Below are 23,893 nucleotides of genomic sequence, written 5' to 3'. Positions count from 1 at the left end.
GGCCCTTTTTGATCAACTTGTATCTATATGATGTTCTTACTAAGTAAGGGCTTTCTTCCAGCCATCTTCGTCCATTGGTCTCTTTTGTGTCTTTTCTTTGGCCCACTACATTTTACAGCTTGGGGCGATGTGTCAGCCCACTTCAGGAATTGGCTACCTTCTCTTCCCCAGGAAATTCCGCCCTTTCACAAGGAGCACATTCAAGCAAAGTAGTTTCATTCAGAACTTGGAACTTCTACGCCAAAATGCCCATTTCAAGACCCCATTTTTTTGTTGTTTAGCCATGTTTCTTTATATATATTGGCTCTATCGGCAAGGCCAAAAGGTTAGCAACCAGCTGCGTGACAGCTTTTTGTTTTTTTCACAAAGAGCACATCTGCATATAAATTACTGCCCTTCATTGCCATGGGCTACTAATCCAATGTGTGCTTTTTATGTCCAAAAACATTGTTTTGATTTTAGCCATTTTTTTGTTTTATATATTGGTGAGGGTCTTACGGCTCATTCAAGAATAACATTTTATAAAAGAAAAAAAAAGCATTGACATAGGGAAAAATGGCTTGCTGACAACGCTAGACTTGTTGGCTTTTCAATGTTAGTTCTTCTTATAGAGTTTTCCTCTAAATCAGAAGCTCCTAACCTTTTGAATTCTGTGCCCACCACCAACGGAATCATTACTGGATTACAGCAGGCCATAATTGTAAGCCAAGGTCCCCTGGCCTAAGCAACTTCTAGGTTTTTAACCTCAAAACAATACAGAAGCAAGCATACATCAAACAAATACACAAATAGTTCTAGGATTTTATTTAATGTGCAATCAAATATAGAAATACAGTAATTTTAATGGGAAGGTTGGGGATTTTCTAAATACGTTTTAAGTCTTAAAAACGAAGTGACATGCTATACTCCAGTATACACTGTCTTTTTTGGTTCTAATGCATGTGCCTTTTTTGTTGCCACTTAAATTGAGGCCACCAATCGTCTACGCTAGATTCCGTTTGCTCTACCTGCACAGCTTCAATCAAGCTGACAATGAAAAATTTATTTTTTGCCTTCAATTTTAAATTACTTCATATTTACACATATTAACGTTGCTTCTTTATTGATCTGTACTTTATTATAGTGCTTAATTTGAATTTAAAATAAAATTACCAGGTGGTCTCGTCGGGAGGTCACCACACAGTACCCCTGGTGTGCTGCCAAGGATAGTAACACCACAGCTACTAACCATCAAACCTCTACAAGTGTGACATATCGGACTATTTCAGGCCCCCAAAACTATAAAATGACTTGGGTTGCAGGTAATAGTCATTTTAATGTGTACTGAATTAATAATCAACTGGTGTGGTCATCTCTAAATTTGCCAGACACCACCACCTTGTGGCAGACTGTCACAATCGCCGGTGTTGGCAAGTGCCGGCTCAAATTAATCACTGCGTAATCAAACTTAATTTCCTATACAGCTATGACTCCCCTGAGTACCTATCACCGACTGCCATGGTAAGACCCACTGCTTTATATATTTTCTCAACTACAAGCACCAGGATACAGTGAAAAGCGAACAGGTCTCCTTGAGGTGCTCCTATTTAACTTAGGCCAATTTAAGACCCATATCCTCCTACGTTCACTTATTTGGAGACTCGCAAACATTGAAACTTGCCTTCAATAGCGGACAAAAAAATAATTAAATAGCCCTAATGCGCTCTAAACCCTTCACTGAAGAGTGATCAGTGCATTTGTCCATGGGTGCTCGCTCCAGCGTCAGCATCTCTAAGGGAAGACGAAGGCGCTGGGGCCGAAGCATGTGCATGACCAAGCAGAAATCACGGGCCAATTTAGGGATGGTCTGGGAACCACTAAACTCACTTCATGTAGTGCTCTAAACTCAGAGCTTAAATCATGCCTATGATTTCAGGTGGTGGGTACCGGCACACATTTTTGGGGGCCTGGACTTATTTTCATCAAACTGTAACCAGGGCCACTGGACTTCTGCAGTAGGTTTGACCAAAATATGCAGTAAGAAAAGGCAAATTATGCAAACTAAAGATGCACATTTTGTGATAGTACTACTCCATATATTTATTTATTTTTACATTTTTACACTGTCTGGGCAAAAGGTTTCACCTCATTACTACCAGGTTAACATCCAAATACAGTAATAAGCAACTGAACGATGAAAAGCAACTTTGCATTGGGCCTTCACTTTGCGGCAATACAGGTTGCTGTGAATTCAGTAACTTTTGATCGTTTGGACCAGAAACGAAATCTATAGATTATGCAGATGGATTATGTAGCAAAAGCAGCAAATCCTTAATTATGCAGAAAATGATGCGGCCGCATAATCGCATTATTCCAGTGGCCCTGGCTGTAACTCACACCAGAAGAGACAAAGGCAGAAAAGGGTGAAAGAGAAAGGCAGAAAGAATGGGGAAACACAAAAAAAAGCTTACGAGCGAGAAAGAACAAGGAAGTGTAGGGGAGGGGAAGAGAAGCCATGAGGTGGAATCAAGAGTTAGACTAAGCACTCTTGATATTCGGAACTTACTCCTGTGGTCGGCAGTGCCAGGCTCATTAGAAAGAAAAAAAACAAGAAAAAAAAAACTTTGGGCCCCTGTGTTTCTTTTCTAACACAATTTATACCTAACTTGATCACTTAAAACAAAGGCAGTTTGTTCACATACAATTTCCAGATTGTTTACCTAACATGACAGAAGGAGAAATCACTCACGTGTCCGTTCTGCACCAACGCCTTAGAGCGCTCCATTCTCAGCAACGTAGCCGCCTCAGCACTGGGAGAGACAGAGAAGGAGAGAGAGCGTTAACAGGCGAGTGACCCCGTCCCTTCTGGAGGCATGCTGCTGCGTCCCGGCTCCCATGCGCCACGGCCTGCGCCGCGCCGACCTTTCCTCCGCTCTCCCTCCCTCCCCTTCCTGCTGGGCCTCCCTGCCCTACAGACACCTCCCCGGGGAGGCCCGCCTCGGCCCCTTCAGGTCTACAGCCGGCTTTTAAAGTAGAAAGACCTGCTGCCGTTCAGAGCAGTCTTTGTTGCCGTTTCATCCAGCGAGCGCTGGTTCAGGCGGTGCGCCCTGAACGGGCGAGAACAGGTTCAGTGCGCTTTTTGGGAACACGCGCACGCGTGGTGCCAGTACTGTGCCGGAAGGTGAGTTTATGAACATGTGGGTAGGGAATAAAATGACGGTTTTCACGATCACATGTATGTGTGGTTCAGGTAACACCCTAAAGGTAAGTTTACATGTGTGTCTGTAAGAGGGTGAGGTGTATCACGGTCATATCATGTACATATAAAAAGGCATTTATGTGTGTGCTTGTAGCCACGTTGGTGCTATTGTATTGATTTGATTGAGGGGGATGCTGCGATCAATATTGAGCCCGTGAAATCCTGGGGGTTTTGAAAAATCCTGGTGTTACACAGCTGTGTAGCAAACGAGCCACACCCTCCCGGCAGGAGATGGGCGAGCTAGTGGTGTGTCCAGTGGTGCATTTTGGAGCACATTATCCCAAGTATATAACTCAAGCATGGGGCGCTAGGATCCCTACTGTCTTCGACAGGGAACACATTTCCATTGTAATTGCCTTCTGAGAAGGCCTCTAAATTTGCGTAAGTCATGCAGCTTCACTGCTAAACCCATGTGGTGCACTAACGAGAATGTGTGGAAATCGGATTTCTACACATATTTATCGTTGGCCAAGTAAAGTGTTTTTGTTTGTTTTGATCCTCTTAAAATCTGTGGTTTGATAGCACGTCGGAATTACAAAAAATAAAAGTTTAGAAAAAAAATAAAACCTGCCTCGTTTGAACTTTTCTTGCTGCTGAATCATTTGGAAAGTTCTTAACACGTTTTAAAATATGGTGTGTGTTAGAAAACATTTGCCATCCTGCAGCGTTTCCTTTCATAATTCCTACACTCCAGCAAGATGATCACTTTACTCACGTTAACAAATACCTCACTGTGCAATCAAGAAAAGGGAAAGGAAAACAAATCTCATTGTTAAATAATGAACTGTTTATCGGGATACAATGCATAACACTTGACCTCTGTCTTTGAACTCCGCAAATGGGCCAAAATAAAAACAAAATGTAAATGTCTTTATCGCCCCCCCCCCCCTTACTGAACTGCAATGTTTTCTTGAGGGTGGAGCAGCACCTTCTGTCCCCCTACTTCTGGGCTCTGGTAAAAGGAAGACATGTATATCCTCATACTAGGGAGTCCAACATTCCGGCATGTTACAGGTTGGCCCTACAATTGTTGCTCCTGTCCCGCTGCCCCTGCAGGGGAACTGTGGGGCTCCCTTTGTCGCGCATTTTGCTTCTCGGACAATTGTAACCCTCTGAAAGGACAAGCAGCTCCCACTGTATCCGCCTGTAATGAGTTATAAAAGAGGGAAACATTGTGGAGGGGTGGGAGGTGATGCAGCACAGGAGGGCTCCCGCACAATGCAGGTTTAGGAGCATGTTAAACCACTGAGATGCAAATCCAGCCAACTGACAATAACCAGCACTGAATGTGTGAAAGAAAACCATGATGGAAGCCTTTCCTGGGAGTATGCACTTGGTGATGTTCTGGCTGCTGGGACATGATGTGAACCAGTCCGAAATTGGGGAAGCCCTACGCAATGGCTGTCGCGGTCTGATTTCTCACATGCCTACGAAAATTGGAGAGGGGGGTGGGGGATTATGTTATTTTGTATGTTTCTTCTATGCAAAAACTGAATAAAGATATTCTGGAACAAAAAAAGAGTGTGCCGTTTGTGTTTACTTTTTCCATTATGCCCATTTCAAAGTGCTGCAGTATAGTCAGATGAGGAAACATAGGTCAGGGCCACTGGAATTATGCAGATATTATTAAAAAGAGGTAGAGGTAAGCACAAGGGAAACAAAACATGTACATAGTGTGCACAGTGGGCCAGAGATATTTTGAGATTTTCATTCCAATCTTCCTTCGAAATTAAGCCCCTAGCATCTAGAAAAATCATAAATTTGACAAAACTGTTTATGCTGTATCTAAGCCGCTATCCCTCTCCGCACCCCTGGTACCTTCTTTGCTTGCCATCGTTCGCTTTGTGAGTCATGTGTACAAAGAAAGCAGCATGATTATTGAATTGGAATCTTAGGCCTCACAAATGCCCCTTGTGCCTTTAGTCTCTTATTTGTAAACATTAAGAGTGCTTAGAAGCAGGGATCAAACCTGGGCTGAACACCGGCTTCCCTTCTTGAGTGATCCTAGAAAATTGTTTTATTTCACGTTGCTTCAGTTTTTTTTCCATCATCGCATATGGGGGCACTGTGAAATAGTTCAGGATTTGAGCAGTACAAAATCTCTTGTGCTTGATTTAATAAACTATTATGTTACATGTATAATAACAACCTAGGCAACATCATGGGTGCACATGACAACTGACTTGGCTCATAACGGCATTGTTGTCAGGGTGGGGAAGGCATGAATGTTTCCTAGGATGTTTTTTAAAAGGATCACTAAAAAACAAATACGCCTTTAAATGTAGTGATATACACTTTATTGAATTTTGAAGAGCCTTCATCATATTTTGCATGTGTGTTGCACAATGCTTTTAAAATTAATGTGTTCCTAAAGATAAGTGGTTCAGGCCACCTTCTTTGAGTCTTTTCTTTTTACTTCAGTTAATGTGTAAATAAATACTTATGGTGTAAAGCTTTCTGAATGACACGTTTAGCCGCTCTGCTATGGGGGACATTCCGCTGCGGTGCGGAAAAAAATGACGTGTGCACAGTTTAGATGGCCGGCGGTCATCCTCCGCACAGGCCCACCGTGACGTCGTACGGCCAGCATGGAAAAGGTTAAGTCAAGCAGAGGCCCAGGTGGCTGAATGTAAATGTCAGGAGGGCCACATGCGGCCCCAAGGCCGTTCTTTGAATATCCCTAGTCTAAAAGAAAAAATAATGAAGTAATACTATCATTAAGCATGCCTCATTAGGCTACATAATTTGCCTTTTCTTGCACATAATTTAGTCAACCTTGCTACCTAATTTGGTACTCACCAATGCATATTTCCAGTGGTCCTGAGAGAGTACAAGGAGAGTATATTAAAGTAGTAGACCCAAGACTACAGCACACTGCTACTTGCTATTTCCAGTGGTCCTGAGAGAGTACAATGAGAGTATATTAAAGTAGTAGACCCAAGACTACAGCACACTGCTACTTGCTACAAAAGCTGGACATTTACATCAAGGAATTTTGGTCAATATACCAAGTAATATACAATCTATTTTTCTTTCCAAACTAAATGCTTACTAGAATCTTTTACATTAATTCGAAATACAGCTGATCTTTCCAAAAAGGGACCAGAGGAATAAGTTTAAAAAGCAATTGCTGAAAGACACACAAGTTGGCCAAATGGGAAGCCGGGATAAAAACAAAAATCCATGTTTCCTTGTTCTAAGTTTCAAAACAGTTCAAAAGACTACCGTTGGGGTGCAAGTGATTCTGATGTTATGGCCAAGGGGCTACCCTTCCCAGGGAAAAGGCAGTGTGTTGGGTGCCCTGCTCAGATTTAGAATGCAGTATTTATTTCCAGTATAGATGGGTAAAGTGGTAAAGATGGGTTTGATATCAAGTATCCTAGTTCCGTTGCTAAAGTGTGACCACTGAACCAGATCCCGTGGCAGTAGGTGGTTACTGTGCAGTAGTAGTGGTAAATATTGATAACTGCCATTGGTATTTCAAATCTGAAGACTATTTCACTCCATTTGGATATTGCAGTTGATCATTTTCTGAATGTGTCTTTTACAAGGTGCAATAGCGAGCAAGCAAGGCTTAATCCAGGAGAAGGCAAGGGAATTAGAAATCAAATATAGTACAAATAGAAGTCACACTCCAACTCAATATCCGGCCAAGTTATGGCTTTTACGATGGCTTGTATAGAGAATGGGATTTAGAATAAATTCCCAATAATGCTCTACATTTCTTAAGTCTTCCAGTCTCCAATAAACGTCTACGGATGGTAGGTGCTTGCAAAGTGTCTCCACATGTAAAGTGATGATGGAAAATTGGCCACTCTACTGCTTGTATGTTTGAATCATCTGATAACTGAGCATGTAGGTAGAACAATTTATGTGCCGTAAACACAGGGTCTTTAGGCAAAAGACAGATGGACAACAAAACTGCATTTTGGAAGGTTATTTCGAACAAAGCTCTGTTTAACCACCCCTATGGTCCCTTTTGAAGCTTTGGGACTTAGTTACTTCTTATGTGTGTTTGTCGCTGGAGGCTTTGGCAGGGGAGGGTCAATTGATGATTACCTCAGTATATATCACTTTTCAGTTGATGTGAAGTCAACAAATGGGCTGGTTAACAGCAGTACCATGTTCTAGGCACCAAAATAAGAGGACAGTTCACAGTGTCGGCTGCCGAAGAGAGTGATGTTACTTGTCATTGCATTTTGTAGCTTGAGAGGCAGCATGGTTCACTGTTTACATTGGCCACCACTGCATCAAGAAGAATGGCTTACTGTAGACACTGTTGATTCCAGAGGAACCACTGGCTTCACTGGAGCACGCCCGTTCATGCTGCTTGTGTTAAGAGCCACGTCAAAGAGATGTTTGTTCATGCACACTGATATTTAATAACAATGAGCAGCCTTTTCACATCGACAGCCATTATCACATGTGAACAGTCCTTAGTTTCCTCGACAAATTTACATTAACAATTCAATGACAATCATTTGCCTTCGGCCGACAGGGCTTTAGGGTCACTGCCTGGAGAAGAGTTATACCAGTGAGCGTGCCATGTTGTGGCAAAGGCTATGTCAAACTCAAGGTCATGTCAATGTAAAGGATGTTAATAAGTAGTGTACGCATGAATCCCGATGAGAGGCACTCCTGGTTGGTTCTTGAAGAGATTCCAAACTTAGTCGAGGAAGTAGTTTGTATATTTATTTATTTGCACAAGTTATATCTTCATGATATTAGTAGCATATCAGGAAAGTTCATGGCAATATCATGATGTAATCATTTAATGAAGACTCCGATGTGTAAGGTTTATTGTGGCGGCGTTGGGCATAGACGTCGGCCCAGGTATAGACTTCGTCCAATTTATAATCGAGAGTGTCTCTCCTAAATTTTCTCACCTTGCGTTCGTTAATGTCTTTGCTATGTTTATCGAGCGTTTCCTTGATGTCTTCCAGTGTTTTGGTGAGTTCTTCAGGTGTTAGTAAATCACTGAGTTCACATTCAAACATCCATCACCCAAACGCAAGGTGAGAAAATTTAGGAGAGACACTCTCACTTCTTCAGCAGGACAACAATCTTCAGCAGGACAACAATCTACCTCGGTTCATTTTTTAGAATCAGGCCAAGAAACAACAGAAGACCCAGGAGGAGCAAAAAGAAAGGAAAAGGAAAAAAGTCCTCCTACCACTCGGAGCACAGTGACCAAGAAAGACACAAAACCCAAAAAGACCACCTAGTCATTACAATCACAATCACAGACATTTATAGAGCGCACTACCTACCCATTGGGTCTCGAGGCGCTTGGGGGGGGGGGGGGCGGTGCCGCTACTGCTCGAACAGCCATGTCTTGAGCTTCTTCCTGAAGGCGAGGTGGTCCTGGGTCAGGCGCAGGTTGGCCGGGAGGGAGTTCCAGGTCTTGGCGGCCAGGTAGGAGAAGGACCTTCCTCCTGTGGTGGCTCTGCGGATGCGTGGGACGGCGGCGAGGGCGTGGCTGGCAGATCGGAGGTGGCGTTTGGGAGCGTAGAAGTTGATGCGGTTGTTGAGGTAGCTCGGGCCTTGATCGTGGAGGGCTTTGTGTGCGTGGGTAAGGAGGCGGAAGGTGATTCTCTTGTTGACCGGGAGCCAGTGCAGGTCTCTCAGGTGTCCGGAGATGTGGCTGTGTCGTGGGATGTCGAGGATGAGTCTGGCTGAGGCGTTCTGGATGCGCTGAAGTCTCTTCTGGATCTTGGCGGTGGTTCTGGCGTAGAGTGCGTTGCCGTAGTCCAGTCGGCTGGTGACGAGGGCCTGGGTGACGGTCTTCCTGGTCTCTGTGGGGATCCACCAGAAGATCTTCCGAAGCATGCGTAGGATGTTGAAGCATGATGAGGAGACGGCGTTGACTTGTCTGGTCATGGAGAGGGAGGAGTCCAGGATGAAGCCCAGGTTGCGTGCGTGGTCCGTCGGTTTGGGTGCGGTGCCCAGGGCGGGGGGCCACCAGGAGTCGTCCCAGGCGGAGGGCGAGGAGCCCAGGATGAGGACCTCCGTCTTGTCTGAGTTCAGTTTCAGTCGGCTGGTCGTCATCCACTCGGCTACCTCTTTCATCCCTTCGTGCAGGTTGGCTCTGGCGGCGGCGGGGTCGTTGGTCAGGGAGAGGATCAGCTGAGTGTCGTCGGCGTAGGAGATTATGTTGAGGTTGTGATGGCGTGCGATGGCCGCGAGGGGGCTCATGTAGACGTTGAAGAGAGTAGGGCTCAGCGAGGATCCTTGGGGGACGCCGCAGATGACTTCGGTGGCCTCTGACTTGTACGGTGGTAGGCGGACTCTTTGTGTTCTTCCGTCGAGGAAGGAGACGATCCATTCCAGTGCCTTTTCCTGGATTCCGACGTTGCTGAGGCGCTGCACTAGGGTGCGGTGGCAGACGGTGTCGAAGGCCGCGGAGAGGTCTAGGAGGATGAGGGCCGCTGTTTCTCCGTTGTCCATCAGGGCTCGGATGTCGTCAGTGGCGGCGATGAGGGCGGTCTCGGTGCTGTGGTTGGCACGGAATCCGGACTGCGATGGGTCGAGGGATCCATTCGTCTCGAGGAAGGCGGCCAGCTGTTTGTTGACGGTCTTTTCGATGACTTTGGCTGGAAACGGGAGTAGAGAGATGGGGCGGTAATTCTTGAGTTCGGTGGGGTCTGCTGTAGGTTTCTTGAGTAGAGCGCTGAGTTCGGCGTGCTTCCAGCTCTCGGGGAAGGTGGCGGTTTCGAATGAGGTGTTGATGATGTCCCGCAGGTGGGGTGCGATGACAGCGTCGGCTTTGTTGAAGACGTGGTGAGGGCAGGGGTCGGTCGGAGATCCGGAATATCCGGACACGGTTCTATCAAGTCACCAAATGAATTTACTTGAAAAAGGCACGTCATTCATCCCGACCGCCCAAACCAATCTTTTGGAACTTGAAGTCAGTACCTTTAAACTCATACGTAAACTCAAATTACGTCACTTTTTTGATAACGTGTTACCTCCTAACACATTAGCAAAACAAGATCAACTCATGGGTTTACGACCACCCAGTACATATCAGGCACCAACCAGCCACAAGTGCATCGACCTTTTTGAAAATTTGGTTCGCAACGACTTGTCCAAAATCAATCTCAAGAAAACCATTAGACATAAAAACATCACACAAAAGGATCTAGACACCTTAAAGAGCCTTGCAAACAACCCACACATCAAATGTGTCAAAGCCGACAAGGGTGGTGCTCTTGTAATCCTTAACACCAGCATGTACAATAAGCGCCTATATGAACATATCCAGGATGTGAACACATACATGAAACTTGATGATAACCCGACCAGGGAATTCCAAACCATTCTGCAAACCATTGTATTGAAAGCGCATGAAGCAGGCATCATAGAAAATCGCACCAAGAACTACTTGCTAAGAGAATATCCCAAGAGTCCCTCAATCCACATGTCTCCCAAGATTCATAAGAACTTGCACAACCCACCTTTTAGGCCCATTGTCTCAACTCGAGGATCCATACACGAACCAGTGGGTAAATTTATCGACAAGTATCTCCAACCTCTGGTCATCAAAATGGCCAGTTACATCAAAGACACCACCGAATTTCTACAGAAACTCGCAGAAATTCACATCGATGTGACTGAATCGTTGGTATTATGTACAGCTGACGTTAGTTCACTCTACACCTCTATACCCCATCAAGGGGGTATTGAAGCTATATAACAAGCCATTCTCCACAGTGGAATCGACACGTCTATGCAAACATTCCTCATGATCTATACATTATACCATAGCTACTTTCAACAAGACAACAGCTGGTACCTTCAACTATCCGGAATGGCGATGGGAAACTGTGCGGCTCCTACGTATGCAAATATCTATATGCAAAACTTCGAAAACTTGCACATATATGGTAACACGGACTCCTATGACAAAATCAAGATGTACGTCAGATACATCGATCTCTTTTTCATGTGGACGGATACCAAAGATTCCCTTACTAACGCACTCACTGATCTAAATACAAAAAATGAGAGAATCAAACTGACCTGGCATATGAGCGAAACAGACATTTCTTTTCTAGATGTTAACATTAAGATCACCGACCAAGGGCTCACCACTGATCTTTATCGGAAACCTACAGATCGAAACACCCTACACTACACAAGTTTCCATCAGGGATCACTCAAGAAGCATTTACCGTTTTCACAAATGCTACGTGTGAAACGTATTGTTTCCGACGAAAACATGTTCCAACTAAGGATTAAAGAAATGCATGATCGCTTCAAACAAAGAGGCTATCCTTACACCATCTTAAAGGACGCTATCACACGAGTCGCAACCATAAACATACAGGAAACTTTAATTAAAAGCATCAAACAAACAGACCAACGCATGGTGTTGGTGTCTAAATATTCGACGGCTAGTGCAATTTTCAAGAGGATCATTCTTAACCATTGGCCCATTTTACAAATGGAACCTGACTTCAGGGACATCTTTAAGACACAACCTTTGTTTGCTTACACTCGCAGTAGCAATATCAAGGAAATACTCACCAAAAAACCTATTATCTTCAAAGACAACAAAGGAACTCGGCCATGCATGAATTGCAATAACTAACTGTATAATCAAAGGGAATAATATCAGACACCCTATGAAAGGCTACACAATCAAATTGAATGTTAATGCTACTTGTGACTCTATGAATTTAATCTATGCCATTAAATGTCCCTGCGGCAAATTGTACGTAGGCAAGACTGAGAGAAAGATCAAAGTGCGCATTAATGAGCATAAATCCAATATCCGGAACAAAAATGACAACTCCAATGTTGCAACCCACTTCCATGAATTTCATCACACAATCGCTCAATTGCAATTCATCGTATTGGAAACTGTGATGAAGACAGAAGGAACTGACAACTGCAAATTCCTCCTTAAAAGGGAATTAGAATGGATTTATCGCTTGCAAACATTGAAACCACATGGACTAAATGACCGTACGGAATTCAGTTGTTACCTATAATTCTGACGTCTTTGTTATGATATTTCATTGACACTGTTAAGCATTGCTCTTTGCGCTTTCTTCCACTTCCCCTTGGAACTCTCTACCTTCTTCCTTACTTTACCTCACACCCAAGATGGCCCCCGCCACTTAATTCATTTTACTCTGCCGTTTTTCTATGTTAATCTTTCTCCCACATCGCGTTAGTCCACTTTCTATCACCATGCTCCACGAGCATTTACCTTAGCGTTCACTCGCTACCCTAACCTGGAACCCGAACACACGCTGACTCGTTTTCAGGATCACGGCGTTTTGCGCCATGAAGTAAGTTTCCCGTTTCACAGTTCCGAGCACGCAGGCAATCTATACAGCACCCATTTTACCTCCCCAACTCACGTCACTCCCACCATCATCTCCGTAACGAGTAAGATACTCCTCAGCTCTACCTTCCCCATTAGCTGATAACAACTTTCTAAACACGGTGCGTTTTGGTACGCCATTAATCCACACGTCCCGCACTGTTCCCCGAGCACTGTTTGAATAATTTTTTTTAAAATAACACACTTCACAGTCATCCTCCACAGTTCCGAGCACTGTTTGAATAATTTTTTTAAACACACTTCACCGCTTAACCATCACCACCTGTTAGACCATTCAGACAGTCTATATCCTTTTCTTCTTCTTCTTTCAGTACTCCTTAAAAAAGGGCATCTCGCCCGAAATGCATCGGTGTCTTCATTAAATGATTACATCATGATATTGCCATGAACTTTCCTGATATGCTACTAATATCATGAAGATATAACTTGTGCAAATAAATAAATATACAAACTACTTCCTCGACTAAGTTTGGAATCTCTTCAAGAACCAACCAGGAGTGCCTCATCGGGATGCACACCCATTTTAATGCGTACACTATTTATTAATATACCATAGGCGCCAGACGGAGACGCCACCCGAGAGTGCACCCAACTTGTTCACCTTCAACTCAAAGACTTAAGGAAATCTCTTTAATCAAACGCAGTGCACCCCTATCACCAATTTTTGTCAATGTAAAGGATGTGACATCCATCCATTCATAAAACACTTAAACAGCACTTCAACACTTACGAGCATTCTCCCTGTTGGGTCTACTCGTGGTTGCATGTAAATGAATACAACCCCAGCAGAAATAAGGGAACCAGGACATCAAACACCCACGCACATACACTAAGCAGCAACAAGATGCAAAATGACAGCACACCACCACTCAGTAAAAACACTGAACAGTGTCATAGTACTACCACAACACAAATGCAACACCACCAAGCTTCACCCGCAATGCTCCACCAACCACTGACATCCATAATGTGTAATTTTGTTTCTCTAAATTCCATTGCACAATATAGAGTGAAGGTCCTTTACAAGATAAGCATTCACATTTTGGGGTTTGATAGACGAAATGTGGACCTAACTTTTCTGGTTCCTAATATACACCTAAGGAGGTCCCAGTGTTCATATAACTTCAGGACTCCTGGTAGATTCACAGACCTACATTATATACCTCAACTGCACTTCATATTTCCTTTATATCACCAAGAAAAAAGTCCTGCAGATGTTATTGTTGCCAACTGAGTTCAGTAACTATACGACTGCATGAAAAGATCCCTGAAAATACTTCCAGGTTAAAGTGTGATGAAGACGCAAAAAGGTACCCATCTAGGGTCTGGATTGGTTTCAGATATAATGGGAATATGGTGCGTAGTGAAGGAGATTACCCTCAAAAGACTAAGAATACATTTGCATTGCTCACTTGATAGTAATCAACAAATGGGCCTTTGGCGAGAGGCATCAGCCGGCATATGCGCTTGAGCATACTCAGTTTCTCTACAGGTCATACGCCCATTACCTTTACGGAGGCAAGGGTGTTGCAAAATTGTTACCGGCCACACAAATAGCGATAATGGCATGGAAAAAGGCAGAGAGGCGCATGAAATAGAAAGATCGGGTGACCAAGGAAACCCCGCTTTGGGTGGGAACGCGGCTTAAGGAATTTGTCAAGCTGAAAGGCTTTCAGAAGTGGGATCTGGTTGGTATTTCCCAGCTTAAGGACATAATATATCGTAAAGAGCTGGTGACGTTCCCGCACCTCCAACTAGAACACGACATGAACAAGACGCAACACTTTAAAGTATCTGCAACTGAGGCATCCCTGGCGGGCACAACATATTGATATGGAGGGACTCCCAGAGTATGCCCCGTTAGAAGAGTGACTTTTGATGGGAGACATTGGAGAGAAAGCAGTGTCATAGACTTATCAGCCAATCATGAATAATACACCCGACCCATTGCGGAAACTGAGACTTCACTGGGAGGCGGATCTGGGAGACCTAGAAGATCTAGACTGGGAAATGGCCCGGATGCACCGGAGGGAGGTGGCCATCAAATGGCGGCTGCGATTGATTCAGTTTAAATATTTACACAGAATGTATTATGACAGAGCCCGACTGCATAAGATGGTTAGAGCGGAGTCCCCCACCTGCCTGAAATGTAAGAATATGGAAGGGACCTTCTTTCACACTATTTGGGGATGCACACATGCTCTGCGATACTGGGCCATACTTCTGAAGTAATTGGAGCTTATATTGCATGAATTAATACCCCCAGACCCTGTGTTTATTCTGCTGGGTATACCCACAGAGATCGATCTCCCCAAAGTAAAGCTGATACTGCTCCAGCTGTGTCTGGTAGTGGCCAAAAGAGACATGGCGAGGGCTTGGGGGGCGGATACTAATTGAACACAGGAGGAATGGCGGAGAGGGCTGGACATGTATATGTTGGGGGAGAAGACAACATACAAAGCCAGCGGGTGGCCCAAACAGTTTTGGAAAATATGGAAGCCATGGCTGACCTCCTATGGCCTGACGCTCACAAATTCGCAGTAGATCGAGAGGGGGGCGAGACACTATCGGTTGTTTTTGATTGTTTGTGTACTAGTATTCTCTGACCTCGCTGTACCTGTAATGAACACTGAAACAAGATGTTTTGTCTATCTGATGTGATTTTGCAATAGGATTAAAAAAATGCAAATAAATTCATTCCAAAAAAAAAAAAAAAAAAAATACATTTGCATTCACTACTCACCCAAGGCCAGTTAACCCCACAACGACCTTCTGGATAATCACTGCCTTCATAATGGAACTTTAATCCTTCCATTTCAGGTCTTGATGCCTTGTATGGCATCAGCATGCATGCATCAAACTAAGCTTATAAATAGAGGAGGTATGGGGTAGAAGCTGTTTAACTTTTTTTTTTAGGATGAGACTGTAGTGACTCATTGGTTACAACTCCATCATACCTACATCATTACTCAAATTCAACCATGCCAACAAAGTAATTGTGAGCAGCAGTTTGTAGGATCTTAGAAATGTGCAAAATTAGTTGGGGTTCGCCATACCATTTCTAGAAACAAAATGATCACTGCCTCCACCACAAGAAGATATAAGAAAAAAAAATAGAAAGCACACTTCGCACTGAGTTCTTCCTTAGTTATAGCTGCTGAATAGCTCAATGGTAAAGACTTCAAGTCACCTCAGAAGGGAAAAACCCATTGGCAAAATCAATAGGTCTTGACTATGGAAGATCTATTGTCTTTCTGAATTATTATATTTTTTATAGCCATGTTGTACCTCAGCATGGCTGAAAGCTTAAAAAAGCGCTATGGCTGTGTCATTGTGGTGTTTTTGTTTTGTATTCCTTTTAACCGTGCTGCTCTACAACATGGCTAGAAAGCATTGACAAAGCCAATAGATATTGCATATGTGGGGCAGGAAAGATTACTGCAACAGTGTGAGAAGGGAGGGCAAAAAAAGTACCTCAATCCAAGCGCAACCCACCAGAAGGACACCAATGAATACAATAATCAGTACTTGGGCCATGCTCCACCAAAGGAACAAATACACAAAGAGGAAATGAACATGATAGGCGCTAACTAATGAGAAGCAAGGATATGAGTGACAATGAAGCCAACCAATGGTGAGTAAAGGGTGATCTAAAAGACCATTTTAAGACTTCATGTTTGAAAAAAAAAAAAGAACATTTGTCAAAAGCGCATGCACGGTCTCCTATGAGACGTAACAAGTGACAATACCTGGCTACCAAACATATAGCCTGATCCTTTCGTTTTTAAAAAAAAAATGCATTAGTGGCCTCGATGTCCCAAATTAATAAGTCTTCCCCCGATCAGAACAGGAGCAGCTACGTTTGTGCTTCTCCATGATAAATCATCGCTCACAGACAGCTCCTCTCACATTCAAGTATTTCTTCGCCCACTTCTCTTTTCATGCTCCAACCCATAGTGACCAGTTTGATCACTTCATCACTCAACATAGTTTTCCACTCTACTTCACGGACTACACCTTCAGTAACTTCACACTTTAAATTCATCGAAGTCCTCCTGATCATCCTTTGTCTCAGTTTGACCTTCCGATTGCTTCAAAACTAATCGCGAAAGGCAATCAGCTGCTGTTCTTTCCTTATCAGGTATGTATTCAACTTTAAAAATCATAGTCCCACAAAGCAATGACCCAATAAGAAATCCTGGAAGAAATGGCATCTATATTTTTCTTGGAAAAAATATCCTTTAGGGGTTTGTGTTCAGTTCTCGCAACAGAAGTCATGCCCCAGAGAAACCTACTTAATTTTCTAACAGCCCAATATATGCACAGGGCTTCCCTTTCGATAACGGAGTAGTGGTTTTCAGGACCCTCCAATGCTCTAGACAAAAACATCATGGTCTCTTCTCTACCATCCTTCACGTGCTTGAGTACAGCACCCAACCGCTTAGAACTAGCATGAGTGACTAGAATGGACTATTGTGTAGTGTCAAAACCCTGTACAGAGGGAACGCTATTCAAAGCACTATGTCCTGAAATTCATTGGGGTGACCATGAAAATCACAAACCTTTCTTTAAAAGCAGTCCAAGAGTAGGAGTGTTACTGGCAAAATCTGGCACACATTTATTGTAACACTTAGTCATCCCTAAGAAACTGACCAAGTCCTCTTTATAACTTGGAATGGGGAGATTTTCAATAGTTTTCTCGAAATGTTCCTTGGGTTAGACTCCCTCTTTAGTTAATTTATGACCTAGATACTCAATTTCAGAGAGATTGAATTTACACTCAACTTCCCTTAAAGTAAGGCCCCTTTCTCTAAACCTCTCTAAAAACCGACCTCAACGTGCATTCATGCTGTTCGTGGGAAGATCCATAAATCAATATATAACCCTGGTAAAATTTAACTCCAGGTAATCCTCCCAAAACATCCTCTATGGTCCTCTGAAAAACATCCAGTTTGATGATATGCAGCCCTGAGATCTAAAGTAAAAAATATAACAACGCCCTAAAGTTGATCAGGCATCTCCGCAATGTTTGGAAGCAGATACTTATCCACCACTACGCTTCTGTTAAGGACTATCAAAGCCATGCAGAGCCTCACTTCTCCAGAGGCTTTGCATGCAAGGACTACTTGGACAAGTCAGTCTGTTGCTTCTGTTTTCAGTATGATACCAGCTCTTTTTAATTTATTAAGTTTATAGAGTATCGACTCCCTCAGAGTTAGTGGTACACACCTCCGTTTCCACATTACGGGGATAACATTTTCGTTGAGCACAATTTAATGGGTATGATTGGAGAGACAACACAAATTTGCGTGCGCCACCCTAGAAAATAAAAAGCCTCAAATGTCTCAGCAAAAGCCCTTAGTCACAGCGTGTTTCTCCCCTTCACACACACAGTACCTGGGATTACCACATTTATAGATTAAGTGATAGTTTACAGGTTTCCTCCTGCGTGCCAAGTGGAGTGAAAATGTCAACTGTTGAAAAGTTATACCAAACCCAACATAGAAAAGCTTATCCTCTTCAAAGTAGGAGTTGTAGTTGACCAGCTGCTCATCACCAGGGTGAAGCTGAATGTGTCGACTGTAGTTTGAAGATACATGTATTTAATTAAGTTCAGTGGTACACAGGAAATGTCCTATCCATAAGATCAGCCAGCAGTAGCTCCTCCCAACACATTCTTGGAATAAATTAAGTCCTAGATTCTAGCTCAGAACTAAGATACCACAGGGAAGCCCTCCCTCTTTTTGGTGCCAGGAGAGCACCATAAGAGACCAAAAAGGAGCAAACCTCTAGGGGCCAATCAGGAGCTGGGAAGGGGGGCCTTATTTAAATGGTCCTATGAGGGGCACACAAAAGGTTACGGTGAAGAATATAAGCAGTGCTTCCCCAAGCTTCACTCATCAATGAAGAGCGGGCATTGCTCAACACCCACACCTAAGGAAGAGACAAAGTCGTAGTGCAGCATTCGGAGGCAACCTGGAAAGGCGTTAAGACAAGGAGCAAGTGTTGGAAAAAGGTCACACCCAGTCGAGGTGGATGATGGATGCTCCTTACCTGGGGATGCCTTACAGCTTGGTAAGACTGCTGATAGGGGGGGGGAACATGGAGCACAGCTCTCGTAGCCTGAACCCGCCGGACGGCGGGGCACAAATGGAAATACAAGGGATTGAGCTGAGCCTAACAGCTGAGAAGCTACCCCGCCCCCACGGCCAGAGGAAAACCGAGCTCAGAGAACAGCTTTACCTCCTGAGTTAACATGTATGTGTCTTAGTAACGATTGGTTAGTAATGATTATGAGAGAAATGATTTGGGACATCATTTATGACTAACCAGTGATTGATTTATGGCAGGGCGCGATTTGACAGACCCTGCAAAATGATTTATGGCCCTGTGTCAAAGGGGCATGTGCAAATCATGCATGCTAAATAAAATGTGACCTACAATCACAAATGTTGCCCATGCCTCATATTTGTGATGTAAATAATAATGATCTGGAGGATTGTTGGAGTGGGCCAAATGCAGGAGTTAATGTGCTCTTATGCACTAGAAGAAGCGCACATAAGGGTAACCAGTGCCTAAGGTGTGGGTTCAAATCTCAGCTACCGCATGGAATGCATCTTGTGATGCTGGGCAACTCAAGTACTCTCCTGTGCCTGCTTTCCTTATCTGCCAAAAATTGCGAGTGCCTTCGATCCATTCAGGTCCCAAAGTGTAGCATGTAAATACATGTATTCCTAGGCTGCTTTTCACCATTTGGGAACCGACATTGCCTCTGTTGTAAGCAACAGTTAACATTTCTCAACTTTTTGGTATGCCAGGCCCAAGAAATGATCCTTTCTAATGCAAATACCAGGGAAACAAAATTATTTGTATCCGCCTCTCTGCTTCATAATCTCAGCCTTTTGGGTGTGGTCTTGGGATCAGGCAAAGAATGTTTTTTATTATTCACGTTTCTATGTTCCATCAAAATGATTAACTTCAAAAGGTTTTTGTGACGAATTGTTTGAATCACACTGACCTCACATAATGCATCACTTAACATGGATGCTAAAGAAAAATTTGAAAAATTTCACATTGATCTTTTCACACTTCACTTTACACTTTTTATCACTAATCAAAAAAATCTCGTCACTGTGAAATATTTAAAAAAGGAAAAAAAAAAAAAAAAAAAAAAAAAAAAGAATACACGAATGCTGTCTAAGTCAATCTGAAATGATCTGTTGAGATAGGTGCCAAGGAAATCATGGGCCATGTCAAGTAGATGGGGTCCCTGCAGTGTTTTGATTGGAAAGCAGAGGTACCATTTGCAGTCACATCAGAGGAGCAGTGGTCAGTTAAACAATTGGTCCGACAAGTACACCAGTGCTGGAGGGAGCCCTGCTGCAAATGCTGTTTGGCACCATAATGCCACAGCATAGTTTCTTTTTATGGGAGGTACAAAAAACAGGAGCCGAAATCTGATTCTCTCGTGATAAAACTATGTCGACATTTTGTACATTAAGAACAAAAAGTTGATCTTATGTAGAGGATTTTTGAAATTACTATTTTATTTGGGAGCTTCCAATGTCCTTGATGTTAAGTTGTAAATTATTTGATAAAAGGTCAGTAGAGAAAGTAACATATTCCATGACTGTTCAGGTTTTACTAGAACACATTAGAAGAATCATTGCATAGAACTGCTAGCAACCACACTATGAAAGTCCATTTAGTGGAATCTGAATGCATCCATGGTTAATGTGGGTTGCAGAGTTTTCAGGGTACCGTCACATATTAGCCAACCTTTGCTTCTAGTGCAATGAGTTCAGGCAATTACTGCCCTGACACCTTGTGTGCGTTGCGACCAACAGTCGAATACCATAGCGTAGCGTTAAGAACTCAGATAATTTCTACAAGGGCATAAAAATGTACGAGCAAGGATGGGTTAGAAGGGCAGTGAACTACATGGGATGGTGATAGCATGACGACGCAGAGGAGACTGACTGAAAACACATACATTCGTATATAGTGCTAGAAAACCTTCAGAAGTGTGTGGCCAGTGGAAGGTCACTGGCCGCACCGCCGCAGGAAGCTGTAGTTGGGCCATGCTCCAAGGTATGGACGGACCCACGAAGGCAAACTAGAAGAAAGTGAAAGCCAGGAGGTAGATGCCTTAAAGGACTGGACAAATGAGAATAAGAAGCCAGGAAATGAGTGACTTTCAAGGCAACCAATGGTAAGCAAGGGTGGGCTCTAGGCCCTTTAACTGTTTGTTTTCTTTTTAAGAACAATAGACTCCCAGTCAGCGCATGTAAGCCGACTCATACGCGACCTAAAAAGGGTGATTAGGTGGGTGATAGGATTAGAACTCCTTTCCTGCATGTTACACAGAGACCTGAGTAGCAGGCAATCTTACTGGCTCTCTAAATCAGGGTGGGATTGGTGCATCGGTGAGGAAGGTTCAAAGACTACTCTCTTCCGCCCTAGACCACCTGATGAGATCCTTTCCTAGGACAGTGTGGAAACATTGACACGGAATCGGTCGTTCAGCTCTGCTGGTTCATCAACACAAACACACCTCCTAATTCCTTAAGTATTGCACAAATATTTAGTATTTCACACAGAAATAATATATAACTCAATGTAGAATTAAATCCGCGAGCCATATAATGAATTATTAAAACCTACTTCCAACAGCAAGACATGAACTGTTGTCTAGTGGCTAAGGAATGGGTGCTAGACAGCCGATGCCAGTTTTGCAAACTAAGCTGTGTGATCCTGAGCAAACTTAAGTATCTACCTGTGCCTGAGCTCTCATCTGCCAAACTGGAGAGCACTTCGATGCATGCCGAGTACAGCGTTAGCCAGACATGCCAAACTGGCTTTTACATGTACCGAAACCCTTGAAAATTGCTTCTTGCTTTACATAATCAAAATTTGCATATAGGACGAACTCTGCCGACACATGACCGGTGCAAAGGTGCACATACCAGTGCAAAGTTTTGTAACCACCCCCTCCCACAGCACCGGGTTGCCCCCGGGAAGTGCATGTAATCTCCCATTCAAAGTACTGCAGCCCTGCTGAGCAGTGCTGGCTCACCTCCCTCTCAGATCACCTTAGTGCAGCTACTGTCCGACCGCACTTGCTGATTTAAAGCATTTCCCTCCTCACTTTAAGATCTTAGTTTTCATACTTACTAAGTGCAGAGCTTGGAGCCAGGCTTCTTCGCCTTCTGCGATAGCTTCTCTCGCCCCCGCTTCAGGTATTCTGAGGGAGAAAAAAGACGCCTTTGAGAAGAGGCAGCAGCAGGCACTGAGGGCACACTTTGAACTCCTTCCTTTTCCGATGCACAGGCAGTTTTCTTTCCCTCGCCCTCCCTGTCCTTTGAAACCCAACACCTCGGCCTTCACCTGGGACGCTGGCGATAGGCAGGGGAGATACAGTGCTCAGCTTGTGCGCACATGGGGGACCCTCTCCCTGGAAAGACAGGCGCCCTCTGGGTGAGAGAATATCAGGCTTAAAGGCGACATTATATTGCAGCACAGTTTCCACCAGACGCACACATTCGCCGGTGTCTGGAGAAAGGACAGACGAAAGCACTAAATAAGTTTGCGGTGTTGCCGTGGGCAGCGGCTGACCCGAGAAGTGCATATATTGGGAGGAAGAAGTACCTCCATTCGGTCACGGTGCCTCACCCTCCCAAGTTAATTCTTTTCTCGTTAGACTCTGGCGTTAGCCAAGAGAGTTTTTGATATTAACAACGTTGTATATGTATTTTTATTTATTTATGCGATTTTATATAGCGCGAACTTTACCCGAAGGTGTCAGAGCGCTTTACATAAGAACCAGTTGAGAAACATAAGGACTTTAGATTACATGCGTTACATAAAGGATACAAACAGAAAAAAATTGCAAATGTACAAGATGTAAAGTCATAAGGAGGAGATACAAATGGATATACTCTAAGAGTCACAAAGGAATAGAGAGTACAAAGGTCTACTGCATATACTAGTGATTAGAGTTCTCTATATACAAAGGGAAGGGATATGAATGGATATACTCTAAGAGTCACCTAGGAATGGTAGATGGTACAAAGGTCTACTGCCTATATGCCTATACTAGTGATTAGAGTTATCCCTATATACATAAATATACAAACATAGTAGAATTCCTCAGGCAGAGTTCCATTAAGTGGGGTAGGAGGGGGGGGGAGTAGTCACAACACCAAGGGAGGGTGGGAGGGATTCGAGGGTATGGAGAAAAGGCAAAACAGAGAGGGGAAGAAACATTTGAGGATCCTCAAGGGGGAAAAGAGGGAAAAGGGTAAAAAGACGAGGGAATGGACAAGATGACGGGCCGGGGACCAGGGAAAAAACTGCAGAGAACAGCCGCAAAATGGTCAAATGATTCTCCAAGTCTCATAGGAGTGCCCTGTCCGGCCTGATGCCTGCTTTTAAGGGTGCTTGTAAAGGTTCAGCAACCAGCCGCTGGCAAAGTCACAAATTAACATTTAGGGTGATCCGCAACCAGACAGTTTGGGGGCAGTCGCAATCTTGCTCACCGGTGTTTGCAACCAAAAATTCCAATTTCAGGGCCAGCTACACAAGTTAGGGCATTGATATTATGCCCATGCACCTCCAACCAAATTCCGGCGCTGGAACACTCTCTCTATTCCGGAGTGTGGTGCTGCAAAAATCCCTTCTGTAGCCTGGAGAGCAGGGTGGACACGGAGCTTCAGTTCCAGGCGCATTTGAGGGCAATTTTGGCCGCCATGTTAAAGTCAAGCATTTAAGGATGTAAAGCGCCGCAGACTCCACCGCCTCCAGGGACCCCGAGCGCGCTTCGCGGGGCTCACATCTTGGATCCTCAAGGTTCAGGAGTGTCAGTAGCAGTGATGTTTCTCAGAGGGGTCGGGCTGTCTCATCACGGGCGGGCTCCGGCCGCCATCTTGTCCCTCGCTGGATTGTTGAGGTCAGGCAATGAGGATACACAGCGCCGCAGAATCCACTGCCTCCAGAAACCCCGAGCACGCTTTGCGGGGCTCACCGCTGCGTTCCTCAAGGTGCTGGTGTGTTCATAGCGTCTGTGGAGGCCACGCTGTTCAGAGGGGTCGAGCCGTCTCTCGTCGAAGGTGGACTCCGGCCGCCATCTTAGCCCTCGCTGGATTTTCTTCCCGGAGAAGTCGCAACAGAGTTAGGCCAGTGCAGACGCTCCCGAGAGAGCAAAATACATTCCACCGGAGCCTCACAACATCCGACGCTGGTAGGTTCTTTTACCGACGATTCCGCCTTGAGGGGGCCGCCGATAATTGCCCAGATAAAGC

General features: G+C 44.1%; 1 protein-coding gene across 6 annotated transcripts in view; it reads right to left on the bottom strand.

Moving 5' to 3' along the window:
• The window catches only part of SGK2 (serum/glucocorticoid regulated kinase 2), a 448,429-nt gene that overhangs the window by 291,560 nt on the left and 132,976 nt on the right, over positions 1-23,893 (bottom strand). For 2 of the 6 annotated variants that reach the window (XM_078652126.1, XM_078652125.1), the window contains exons 2-3: positions 21,768-21,837; positions 2,729-2,789 (exon numbers count right to left, since the gene is read on the bottom strand). In XM_078652126.1, the coding sequence (XP_078508252.1) occupies positions 2,729-2,764 (36 nt within the window). In that variant the 5' untranslated portion in view covers positions 2,765-2,789; positions 21,768-21,837. The remainder of the gene's footprint in view (positions 1-2,728; positions 2,790-21,767; positions 21,838-23,893) is intronic. The other 4 variants (XM_078652129.1, XM_078652130.1, XM_078652128.1 and 1 more) reach the window with 2 other exon arrangements.

The sequence above is a fragment of the Lissotriton helveticus genome, chromosome 7 (assembly GCF_964261635.1).
Source record: "Lissotriton helveticus chromosome 7, aLisHel1.1, whole genome shotgun sequence".
Lineage (NCBI taxonomy): Eukaryota > Metazoa > Chordata > Amphibia > Caudata > Salamandridae > Lissotriton > Lissotriton helveticus.
Note: the sequence above shows the minus strand (reverse complement) of the source record. Positions and strands in the feature narration are given on the sequence as shown.